This window comes from Polyodon spathula, chromosome 3, assembly GCF_017654505.1.
Source record: "Polyodon spathula isolate WHYD16114869_AA chromosome 3, ASM1765450v1, whole genome shotgun sequence".
Classification (NCBI taxonomy): domain Eukaryota; kingdom Metazoa; phylum Chordata; class Actinopteri; order Acipenseriformes; family Polyodontidae; genus Polyodon; species Polyodon spathula.
This window is the reverse complement of record NC_054536.1, coordinates 72,130,666-72,143,021: the sequence shown is the minus strand read 5'-3', so window position 1 is coordinate 72,143,021 and position 12,356 is coordinate 72,130,666. Positions and strand designations below refer to the sequence as shown.

Here is a 12,356-nt window from a genome sequence, read left to right as displayed (position 1 = left end):
CTTAATTGAACTGATTATTTGCTTAATTAGACCTTTTTAGTTGCTCTCGGCTCCTAAAAGTTCAAGTTACTTATAAAATGATATAGATAACTTCAAATCTGCAACTGTTTAATAGCTGAAAACAAGTAAAGAGGTTTAATTAAGCAGATTATTAGTTCAGTTAAGGGTCTAGTTAAGTAACTGAGAGCTCAGTTTGAATGAAAACCAGAAGACACATGGGGTTCCCAGGACCAGAGTTAGGAAGCCCAAGGCTGGGTTGCACCAACTGTGCGTAAGTTCTTACTTAGCTTAGTTAAAGCATAAGTCTTTACTAACGTTGATTTTACACATTACTAACTTTTCACAGGTTGCACCAACTATGCTAATTATAACATAAGACTAGTTGTTGCTTAAAATGTATGCATACCTTTAGGGAAGTATCAAAATACAACATGACACGGCAGCTTTTGCTGAGTGAAATATGTATTATCACACACAACATTAACATTGTTAAAGTTATGTTACTAACTTGTAAAACTTTAAACTTGGTTTCAAATGTCAATATTTTATTCCATATATATATATATAGGGGTCTCCCTAAATCGTGATTTCATGGAAATTCACCTCTTTTAGGGGCCAATGCATATGGACAAGTACGGAGAGAAAAAAAAAAGAAACCTTGTTTAAATGAACTACTTCACCACGCAAGTGACGCAAACTTATGTATCTTCCTTCTGTAGATAGCCCTTTTTTATTCCTTGGCCGTCCTGTGTGCATTTACCACTTAAGCACAAAATAAACAAACAAAAACTTCCACAACTAACATTTACAAAAAGCGGTTAACGTTGTTCTTTACTATTCAGATGAGAACAAAGTTTTAATCAGCCTATTATTGCCTCTCTTTACTGCTTTTCTGTGACTTGTACTGTGCAGTAGAGGGTGGGACAAAAGTTGGTGCTTCATTGTTTTCATTTAGGTTGCTAAAATCTAGTTTTCAGCATTTGAGGTAAAGTAGTAGAAATGGACGACAGAAAATGCAAAATCTGTTTCTGCTAATGATCTTTTCAAGATATTTCCCCAAAGAAACCGTACATGCAGACTGAGGTAATTGTTTTGTATATCTTAATGTGTTTTTGGAGAAAATACGATCAACCGTTATTTAGCTTCAGAATCACATATTAAACAAAAGGCTACAGAGGCTGCTCAACAAAATGTAAAATAAACAGCTTTCAGAAACCAAACTGGAAAGTCAGCCCAAACAAAAAGTATTCCTATCTGCAAGTTAAATCAGTACTAAAACAATCTAGCACGGCCACCTCGCTTCAACCGGCTGCTTACTTTTTCACAGTTGGAATTTTAGACCCTAGTAGCCACGTTTTCTTTGTTTTGACTTGTTACTAATAAAATAAATTATTGGAGGGTACAAATAACACAACGAACGTGCTGTATGTATTGCCTACATTAAAGTATGGCAGATGCCCTTTGGTAACCGAGTTTTGGGTCTGTTTCTAATCAAGTTCCACATCTGTATAACTTGGGCAAGTCAACTGCAGGGGAGTGCTCCATGCTTGCCTTTTTTTATTGTAACAACTGGATTTTTATATACTTAGCATCAAAAGAAACGTATCACTTATATTTGTTTTAGAGCAAATGCACTGACTTTTTATTGTGCTGATTTAACAATTCACATTTTACTGTCTGAAGTAATGGCAGGGAGGGGGGGATACTGTGAACCTTGCAAGTGTGTGTGTGTGTGTGGCCATCGTTGGAAGCAATACAAGCAGTGTATCTGTGACTCATGCTTTGCACCAGGTTTGGGATTTGTCTTATGGAATCCTGGCCCATTCCTCTTGTAGTGCCTGGATAAGCATCTGCCTGTTCATGGTCTCCAAGCACTAGAAGCCACACGTCTCCCAGTTCCTGGCCTGTCATTGACAGAGTGTGTCTGGTTATACCATCTCGCCAGGTTTGAAATTGCTGGTTGTGAGCACCCAAGACGGTGAGCCACAGTACGCTGCCCTAGTCCAGCCTCCAACATGCTGATTGCATGAAGACGCTGCTTTCTTGACTGATGTGGATATGGGTGTTTTTCTGTGATTTTCTTTATTGCTTTTTTTCAAGCTTGGAAATCAACAGATTAAATCACTCCATATCCGTGTCCAATCGACTGTCTCACTAATTAAGTGATTAAGTGCATACACTTCAGTCATAGTCACTAAAGCATGTCATGGTCAAGGATGAATGATCGAGTGATTAAAAAGAAACCAAAAACATTTCGTCAATGTCCATCATTTATATACCTTACTGTTCCCAAGTAAATGTGTTATAATAGTAATGAGGTTCTTTTTATGCTCGGTATAAATAACACAGAAGTGTGAAGGTTTGATCTGTGTCACTGACCAAGCCCTGAAATATCTTCACTTCTAACTGGCTACCGAGCAGCGATGATGCCACCGACGTAGTATGAGTCGGTCTTCGTGATAAACTAAAGTGTGGTGCAACTAAAATAAGAGAGCACTTAGTTATAAACTAACTTTGTTACAACTAAGGACTTAGAAACTTTACGTTCTATCGTAGGAATTAACTTGTGCATAGCTGGTACCAACCCAGCACTGGTCTAGAAGTTTACTTTTATAAACACTGCAGTTTCTGCAATGAGCCCATAGAGGGCACTCTGAGTACACCTATCTAACATGTGAAAGTACAGTGCAGTACACGTGTTCATGAATAGTACGACTTGTCTCATGAGCCACCTAGGCTGGAAAAATGGTTTAAACACAGTTACGCTATGAGAATTATGCATGGATACATTTTTATTGTTCATGTATAATGAGTGTTGTGCATTTACACATGCTTATGTTTTAACAAAGCACACAAAAAAAAGTATATTGGGAGAAAACAAAAGCTTTTATCTTTAGACTCGTGTTCTTTGAACAAAAGGATTCCGCCTTTTTAAATTAAATTCCATGGATATTAAATACACAATTTTCTTGAGTTCTAATTACATAGTGTGTATAGTGTATGATAAATCTAGATGTACAAGTAAACCCGTCCTTATAGTTTAACAATCACATTTCCAATGAGAAGGATTAGGACCTAGAAAAATTCTTCTTTTATTTATTTATTTATTTATTTTTTATTGCAACTCTGCAGCTGTCTCAGCATATGACAAACAAGAAATTACAGTTCCTTTGAGATCCCCAGCTGCCAACCCTACTTGCATTTTCTGTGCTGAAAATTACATCAACCATTTAGTTTGATAAATGTGAGTTCATCGTTTCCGTTTGTGGTTTGCTCACTGTCATTATTTCAATGTTCACGCAGAAGAGTATAATAGCCATTTCCTACTTTACCCAGAAGAGGGAGCTGTATATATATTTTTTAGTTGAAATAGACTGCTGAAGAAGTTAAAAAAAAGAATCCTATATTTTGAAAGACAGCAAAGAAGTACAATCCTCTAAATTCTCATTTTGTTTTGCTGCTGTTACTTGGCAGACGCAAGAGATTATCTTGGAAATGGATAGGTCTGCATGTAACAAACAGGCTGCTATGAAATATCATTTGAGTGTTTGACTTAAGTGTGGTATTTAACTATATAATGTATTCCATCATTCTGTAACTTCTATATGAGGAGTTATATATCTTTAACAACATCAGATCATTTGGTTTCTGATTGTTATGCAAGGGAATCTGAAAATCGTATCAATAAAATGTTATTTTAAATCATGCTTGCATTACATGTTATTGAGAAGTTTATGCTTTTCATAACACATTTACACAATGTTGAACACTTACTGGTACTTTGTTGTGGTGTGTTTGTTTTTCAGATGCACAGCTACAGCAAGTGGCTTAAAACACGTTGTGCTCCACTCTCAAAATAAAGCATAAGGTCTCCCTGTTCTTGACAAAGACACTACCTGCCTGTTTAGATTGGGATTCAGGAAAACTTAAATGTTTCTCCAGGTGCCCAGACGTGAGATATTCAGATATCCTTGTGTGCGTTGTCTTGACCCAGAAGAGTACTGTTGGTTTAGCAGGCAAGCATTTGTGCAGTTACATTCTGAAGTCAAAACAGAAAACAGCTATCTGCAGGTTGTCCCTGGTGATCATGATTTTGTATTTAGGCATGTTTGCTTTGACAGGGAGGTGTCATCATATAAGCCATTCCGTTCACTTCAGTTTTTTAGAGCTGTAAACCCTCCTATTTATGATGGGGGTGGGGGTGGGGGTTGTGAAATGAAAGTAGTACCAAAATGTAAAACACAAATCCACACTTGTGCCCGCATCCTGCCTTTTTCTGTGTCTTACAATATTTACCATTAGTCCAAAATGTTTAGTGAAGACGAGTCTAGATCAATTACTGACACCTATTCAATGAATAAGTTGTAAAAATTAGTCTTTTGGATTCATCACAATTACTGTAAAGACAGCTTGCCAGTATAAGACTGGTGGATGTTTGCTACCATTCTGAACAGTTGTGTTTCAACTGCTGAATATCTGAAAACTGACTTCTTTTCACTGAATTAGTTAACTTGTCTCAGCAATGATCAATTAGAATTTAGAAATGGAGATTCTTGATGTATTTGACCCAGTGTAAAAAGATGTGTACTTTTCTCTGCTAAAGTTATAATACAGTATTTATATTTACTGTTCAAGTGCTATTCTAAACACTTTTTTTTTTTATTAATACAGTTTGTTGCCACATTGATTTAGAAGCTGAGTTTCATTACACTGCAGTAATATAATACAAGGTAAAATATATATGTTTGGAAATAATTTATATGTTGGTTTCTATTTCTTATTACACATTTGATTTAAGATTTAGTAATTTAGATTTTCAGCAGTTTAATTAAGAAGTTCTATTCACTAATCTGTTTGCTTTGTAATTGGTTATTATGGTTTTTAGTAATTACAGAATGCCACAGGCTTAAGACCCATCAATTAACTAAATTATTCCTGCATAACATCCCATTTTAAGCTCCCATTTTAATTACAATGTCACATTTCTAAATTAACCCATTTCAGAAGTGAGGACGTCTCCTCAAATAAAGATCTTCTCTAGGCACCATTTAGGATTTGTGATGGTTGAATGAAACCCCTCATCAGTGCTGAAACTGGATTTTTTATATATTTTTTTTTATTCTGTGGGTTTACTGAACAAGGCAAAATAGGAAGAAGTGGAGGACTAGGTGGTGGGTGCATAAGGCTTTTAACTGATGGTCTTAGTTTTTAATCCAGATTAAGTGAAGTGAGTTGGATGATCTCAGCCCTCCGTGCACAATAAGAGATTACTTGACAGTTGTGCAGTTAGAAATAGGCTAATGATTGGATGGACATTGAGACTGGACTGCCTTCTCATCCTTGGAGGGTCAATTTTAGACATATGGACAGGCAGTGAGTGGAAGTCCAAATTCTCACACTTGTGGGTCCCATTAAGACCTCAGCAGCAGTAGAATAGTAGTATTCTATTTTGCCTGACAACAGTTCATATGTTAACATTTTACCCCAGTTCGGCTGTTAAATGCATTTTCTCCACTAGCCAGCAAAGAAATGAAAACACTAGTCCATCATATTTTATTCTAATAAACTGTAAATTACAAGACCACTGCAAAATTATCAGTTTCTCTGGTTTTACTATTTATAGGTATGTGTTTGGGTAAAATGAACATTTTTGTTTTATTCTATAAACTACTGACAACATTTCTCCCAAATTCTAAATAAAAATATTGTCATTTAGAGCATTTATTTGCAGAAAATGACAATAGGTCAAAATAACAAAAAAGATGCAGTGTTGTCAGACCTCGAATAATGCAAAGAAAATAAGTTCAGATTAATTTTTAAACCACACTGTACTGATGTCTTAACTTAGGAAGAGTTCAGAAATCAATATTTGTTGGAATAACCCTGATTTTCAAGCACAGCTTAGATGCATCTTGGCATGCTCTCCACCAGTCTTTCACACTGATGTTGAGTGACTTTATGCCACTCCTGGCGCAAAAATTCAAGCAGCTCGGCTTTGTTCGATGGCTTGTGACCATCCATCTTCCTCTTAATCACATTCCAGAGGTTTTCAATGGGGTTCAGGTCTGGAGATTGGGCTGGCCATGACAGGATCTTGATCTGGTGGTCCTCCATCCACACCTTGTTTGACCTGGCTGTGTGGCATGGAGCATTGTCCTGGAAAAAACAATCCTCAGAGTTGGGGAACATTGTCAGAGCAGAAGGAAGCCTTGAACTTGGCTTGATTCATGCGCCCTTCACAAAGACAAATCTGCCCGATTCCAGCCTTGCTGAAGCACCCCTAGATGAGTCCAATTTTCAGCTTTGCCCAACACCTGGTCGTCTAATGGTTAGACGGAGACCTAGAGAGGCCTACAAGCCACAGTGTCTCGCACCCACTGTGAAATGTGGTGGAGGATCGGTGATGATCTGGGGGTGCTTCAGCAAGGCTGGAATCAGGCAGCATTGGCATGAATCAAGCCAAGAACAAGGTTGTCCTGGAAGAAAACTTGCTTCCTTCTGCTCTGACAATGTTCCCCAACTTTCCAGCAGGACAATGCTCCATGCCACACAGCCAGGTCAATCAAGGTGTGGATAGAGGACCACCAGATCAAGACCCTGTCATGGCCAGCCCAATCTCCAGACCTGAAAGCTGTGCTTGAAAATCAGGGTTATTCCAACAAATATTGATTTCTGAACTCTTCCTAAGTTAAAGCATTAGTATTGTGGTGTTTAAAAATGAATCTGAACTTATTTTCTTTGCATTATTCGAGGTTTGACAACACTGCATCTTTTTTGTTATTTTGACCTATTGTCATTTTCTGCAAATAAATGCTGTAAATGACAATATTTTTATTTGGAATTTGGGAGAAATGTTGTCAGTAGTTTATAGAATAAAACAAAAATGTTCATTTTACCCAAACACATATCTATAAATAGTAAAACCAGAGAAACTGATAATTTTGCAGTGGTCTCTTAATTTTTTCCAGAGCTGTATGTGTGTGTGTATGTAATGTGTGTGTGTGTGTGTGTGTGTGTGTGTGTGTATATATATATATATATATATATATATATTTTTATATTTTATTTTTTTTTTAAGTATTTTTATTTTAACATTTTTGAGCCGCACTTCCTTCTGCTTTCCCAGTTCTATATATAAAATTTAAGTATGGTCTGGTCAGAACCATAGTAATTAAATTACCAATTCCATTCCAAGTGGGTTTTGCTTTGCTGAAATAAAAACATGTTGTTTTAAATGAGAATTTCTCCAGATGGTTTTGATTGGTTTAGTAGATAATTTGATTGTGGCAATTCCAGTCCCACTTTTTTTTTTTTTCTCACAGAAAATCCAGGAAATACAATTGTGAGTATAAAAAGATAAAAAGAAAAAACAATCTAACAATTAAATGAAGCTGTTTAGAAGCTCTCAAAATCTATTTTTACTGACATAGTCCAAAATTAAACTGTTCGTATGTTTTTACTAAATGTACATCAGTACATTTATATAAAGTATTTAAATATATCGGTAGTATGTGGTAAATAATATATAGAATATATATCTTTGAGTAAGTCCCTTTTTTCTTTACCCTTAATAATGTATGCAGTAATGCTGAGTGGTTTTTAATGCAATTACTCAAATATTGTGTTTTTATTATTTTTTTTTTTTTTTTTTTTACGTTTTATATATACTGTATGTGTTAAGGTGCATTTGATTATGAGCTTCACACCTGCTTTATAGTTCTAGTTGCCTGGCATAGCCTTACACCAATCATTAAGTGTTTATTTAACTTGTATTTAGTAATGTAAATAAAACAAACAGATTAGTACACATTACTGGGAATTACTTTTAATTCACTTGAATTTGTATATATATATATTTCTCAGAACCTTGATTTCCAAACTGTAAAATATTCAACATTTAAAATACACAATCGAATAAAAGGATAAAAGCACTGTATTATCCTACGGGAACTAGCTACAGCTCACTGTGATTCCTGATTTAGCATACAGGGTCTGCCAGGGAAGGTCTGCACAGCAGGGAGAGGGATTTATAATTTTATTCAAATAATCCTACCGGCGGAGAACATCTGCTGCTAATGTGTGGAAAGAGAAGGCCCAGGGGCACCATGCTGGTAAACATGTGAGCCTGTGAAGAAGGATTGTCAGTTATCTATCATCTTGATTAATTTTACGTTTTTATTGAACACTTGTTTTCTGTTGTTGTTGGTTCAGAAAGATTTTTTTTGTCTGTGAGCAGTGGGTGGGCCTGAGGACTAAGAGTTCAAATCCTTCTGGATGCAAGGTGGCCATTCTCTGTTTACGAAACCCCCCAGCATAGTTTTTTGTGAAGTGCTGGTCTCTTATTGATAAATGTAAACATTAAGTTCCCTCTGCATTTGCATTAGATATAGATTCCTTATTTGAGAATAGTTTAATTAAGATACCATATTTTTAAATATGTGATTTTAAGGTGCTTTTTATTGAGTGATACTGTAATATTATGAATCTGCAATAAGATATTAGAATTGCATTCAAATTATTTGATACTCTAAAAAAAGGCATGGGACTATTGGCACTAATGCTTAATAGTGGCAATAAAATAGCCAATTATACAATCTTATATGTGTATTATATGCTGCACTATTCCTGACCCTTACTGCATTTCAGGAAATTCCATTTCCACAGAGCAGGGTTCTGATGTGTTGTTTACAAAAGGAAAACCCTGAGATACACAAGCTTAGGTTACTAGTCTGCATCCTTCTCTATACTGCAGTAGCGGTCTGCACCTAAGCTGGCCCTCTGAACATACGCTTCTTTCCATAGAGGCACTGGTTAGTGTGTAGAAGTGAAGCTGTGAGGATGTGGCATCCAATAACTAACTGTGAAGCTGCCTGGTGTGGCTTCTCTGTGTTTTGCAGCAATAATGTACTTTTTACTATGAAAATAAAATATGAGGGCAGTTTTGCAGCAATCATCCCCTCTCCAATGGACAGTTTGGATAGGGGATGATTGCTGCAAAACTGCTGGAGGGAGATAACATTCCAGGTTTTGGACATTTGCTGATTATTCTGATATTTAGGGACCAGATTCAAATAAAAATAGTTGGCAGACATTAAGAATCATAGTATTTCATGATCTGCTGTCATGGAGTATACATTATTGTAGCACATTAATTTGCTCTTTGACACCGAATTGAAGCCCATTGAATTACTTGAGTAAAGTACATTTTGAGTCTAGCATTCCCTCATCAAATTGTATGAACTTCTCACATGTTGCTTTTGGATGCACAATGCAGTTTGTTCCAACAGCAAACCAGAGGAGGAGCTGCTTCACAGTTAATACACAGGGTGACTTCTGTTTCACTTTAACATAGTCATTCGATAAACCAATACATAAACAAGTTTTTTGAGGTAGTGCACTGTACAGTATGTCCAAATAATGTACTCTATGCAGGATTAGCCTTATAAATAATGTGCATTCATGTGTAACAAATCCAAGCTATATAATAGATATTTTCCTTGAGCCCAGCAACAATGACTCACCATTGGCGATACCATTCCCTTTGACCCTCTTGCCTAACCCCTTGAAAACCCAGATGCAGTTCTAACATGTTTTAATGAGAAGAACTGGATAGGTGGTACAAACCAAATTGTTTGAACCCTTTGTGTAACCTTCTGCTAAAGCTGGGTTTTTTGGGGATTTTTTTTTGTACACAGCCAAGAAGATGAAACCCAAACTGCTGAATAAGTTTGATAAAACCATCAAAGCAGAAATAGATGCAGCAGAAAAGCTGCGCAAGAAGGTAGGACCTGCATTGTCTTAGTTAGGCTTTGCTTTCTTCCAGTGTTGTAGTACATGTGTCTGGAGTTTGAGTAATGCAGGAAATGTTGTACTGTATTTTTGTATTACACCTGGATGCACCTGATAAATGATTGCTAGATTGAAAGGTGTCACAGGCCTCAGTCTAATACAATGGGAACGTTTTAGTTACAAGCTTCACAAGGTTCTGTATAAACAGGCAATACTTTCATACAAGGATATTTTAGTTTTTTAGTAAACTTTCAAATGTCACTGACAAAATGTGTTGCCCATTATTATATACAGTGTTTATTGGTGCCTTTCACTTGTAAGAGATTCTGAAAAGATGATAGTCTGTTGTTTACACAAGTCTGATTATTCCTGCATTTTTGTCATAGGGAAAGGTGGAAGACGCAATGAGGGCATTCGAAGATCTTGTCAGCAAATATCCAGAGAGTCCCAGAGCCAGATACGGGAAAGCACAGGTAAATACTTCATTGATATGGCATGCATATCAAACTTTTTTTTTTCTTCATAAATTGGAGTAATTGAAATGAAGCATCAATTGTATTCTAAAATAGTTTTATATTAAAGTTATGATATACTGTCAATTACACTATGTAACACAATTTTTGTTCCTGGGTAGTAAGTGTTATTTCCTAATTGCTTGTGCCTCAAAAGTATAGAAAATGGCTATTATTCCCCACAAACTTTGCTTTTGTGACCAGGACAGATAAATTTCAAAATATCACTATTTCCAATGAGAAAACGGGCACTTTTGTGTCTTTTCGTTCACATAAAGTCAGAAAAAAACAACATATGAATCCAAATTAACATGTATTTATACTAAAGTAATACAAAAATGACTACAAAATATTTAGAAGCGAGTAGTTTTTCGAGATTTACGATTATAGTGTAAATTTACAGTATAATCGTAAATATCGAAAAACTACTCACTTCTAAATCTTTTATAGTCATCTTTGTATTACTTTAGTATAAATACATGTTAATTTGGATTCATATGTTGTTTTTTTCTGACTTTATGTGAACGAAGACACAAAAGTGCCCGTTTTCTCATTGGAAATAGTGATATTTTGAAATTTTCCTGTCCTGGTCACAAAAGCAAAGTTTGTGGGGAATAATAGCCATTTTCTATACTTTTGAGGCACAAGCAATTAGGAAATAATACTTACTACCCAGGAACAAAAAAAAATAAAAATGTATTACAGTGTTATATGGGAAATACAATTAGCGAGGTTTTATAATATGGATAAAACTAAGAAGTTGCAGTGTTTTTCCACTACCCCTTGGTGGCTGTATGGCAGTGTGATACAAAGCTGTTTTCCAGTGTTTTGCTGGTGCCAATTGTGATCCATGCTGTCCTTATTCAGAAACTGCCTTGATGTGAATTCTCTTTACCTGCTCTTTAGACTGAGGATGACTTGGCTGAGAAGCAGCGGAGCAATGAGGCACTTCAAAGAGCCATCAAAACCTATGGAGAGGTGGCAGAGGTCCCCAGTGCACCGACTGATCTAGTGAAGCTGGCACTCAGGAGACGAGCTGAGAGACAACAGTTTCTAGGTAACTGTTCAGGTTCTAGGTCTGTAAAGAACTGTGCAATCCAGTGTAGATGACACATACTATACTATGCAGTCTGTCTCCCAAAGTAGTTAAAACAAATATATTACAAGTGTGCCACCAGGTAGTAATATTTGAGTACTAATTTAATCTGATGCATTTTTTTTTTTAGTTAAAGCTATCTTAACTGTATAGATCAGTGATGGTGTTGTGGTACAGTAACAGGGCAGCAAAGGAAAATGGTGATTTTGGAATTTGTGCGTTATAAAAAAATAAATAAAAAGAATCTCCTGGATAACATAGCATGTTATTACCAAAAATGTTTAAGCGGAGAGCTCAACTACATTAACAATAAATTGCTCCAAGGAGTCATTTTAGAGTTCCAGGATTGTGTGTTTTTATACCATTATCTGGATTTAGATTTCTCAGCTCCTTAGTAAGGAAAATAAAATTTCTGAATCACTATTTCCTATGAAGTAATTCTGATACATGTTGTATAGCTGATAATAATATTTGAAAGCCAAAACAAAACTTTCTCATTTCTGTGCTGTGTGGACTGACTTTTCATGTCTTAATTTATTTTAAGTTCTCCTTTTTTCTTTTTTAAATAGGTCGTCTGCGAGGCGCACTGGTAACCCTTGAGAAACTAGTGCAGCTTTTCCCAGATGACGTATCACTCAAGAATGAGCTTGGTGTGGGATACTTGCTCCTTGGAGACAACAAGCGTGCCAGGAGAGTTTATGAGGAGGTTTGTGTGTGTGTTTTAGAATTGATTTACAAATTCCTATGACTGTGTATTCAATACTTTAGGAAAAAGAATTTTAGCAAAAGTTATGTGCATTTCTGCAATGAAATATATTATGCACCAATAACATTGCAGCATCCTTTACATGAGCATGGTACACCCAAAGCCATACTACTGTCACAAAACAACATTATTGTAATGTCACAGAATTTTATTTTAAAACATACAATCACTGCTACACAGCAAACCAGATGCA

At 36.0% G+C, this 12,356-nt stretch overlaps 1 protein-coding gene across 10 annotated transcripts in view; it reads left to right on the top strand.

The window, feature by feature from the left end:
- LOC121313375 (aspartyl/asparaginyl beta-hydroxylase-like) overlaps window positions 1-12,356 on the top strand; it is an 83,382-nt gene that overhangs the window by 58,298 nt on the left and 12,728 nt on the right. For all 10 annotated transcript variants that reach the window (XM_041245830.1, XM_041245829.1, XM_041245828.1 and 7 more), the window contains 4 exons: window positions 9,696-9,781; window positions 10,176-10,262; window positions 11,208-11,358; window positions 11,967-12,103. In XM_041245830.1, coding sequence (XP_041101764.1) covers window positions 9,696-9,781; window positions 10,176-10,262; window positions 11,208-11,358; window positions 11,967-12,103 — 461 coding nt within the window. The remainder of the gene's footprint in view (window positions 1-9,695; window positions 9,782-10,175; window positions 10,263-11,207; window positions 11,359-11,966; window positions 12,104-12,356) is intronic.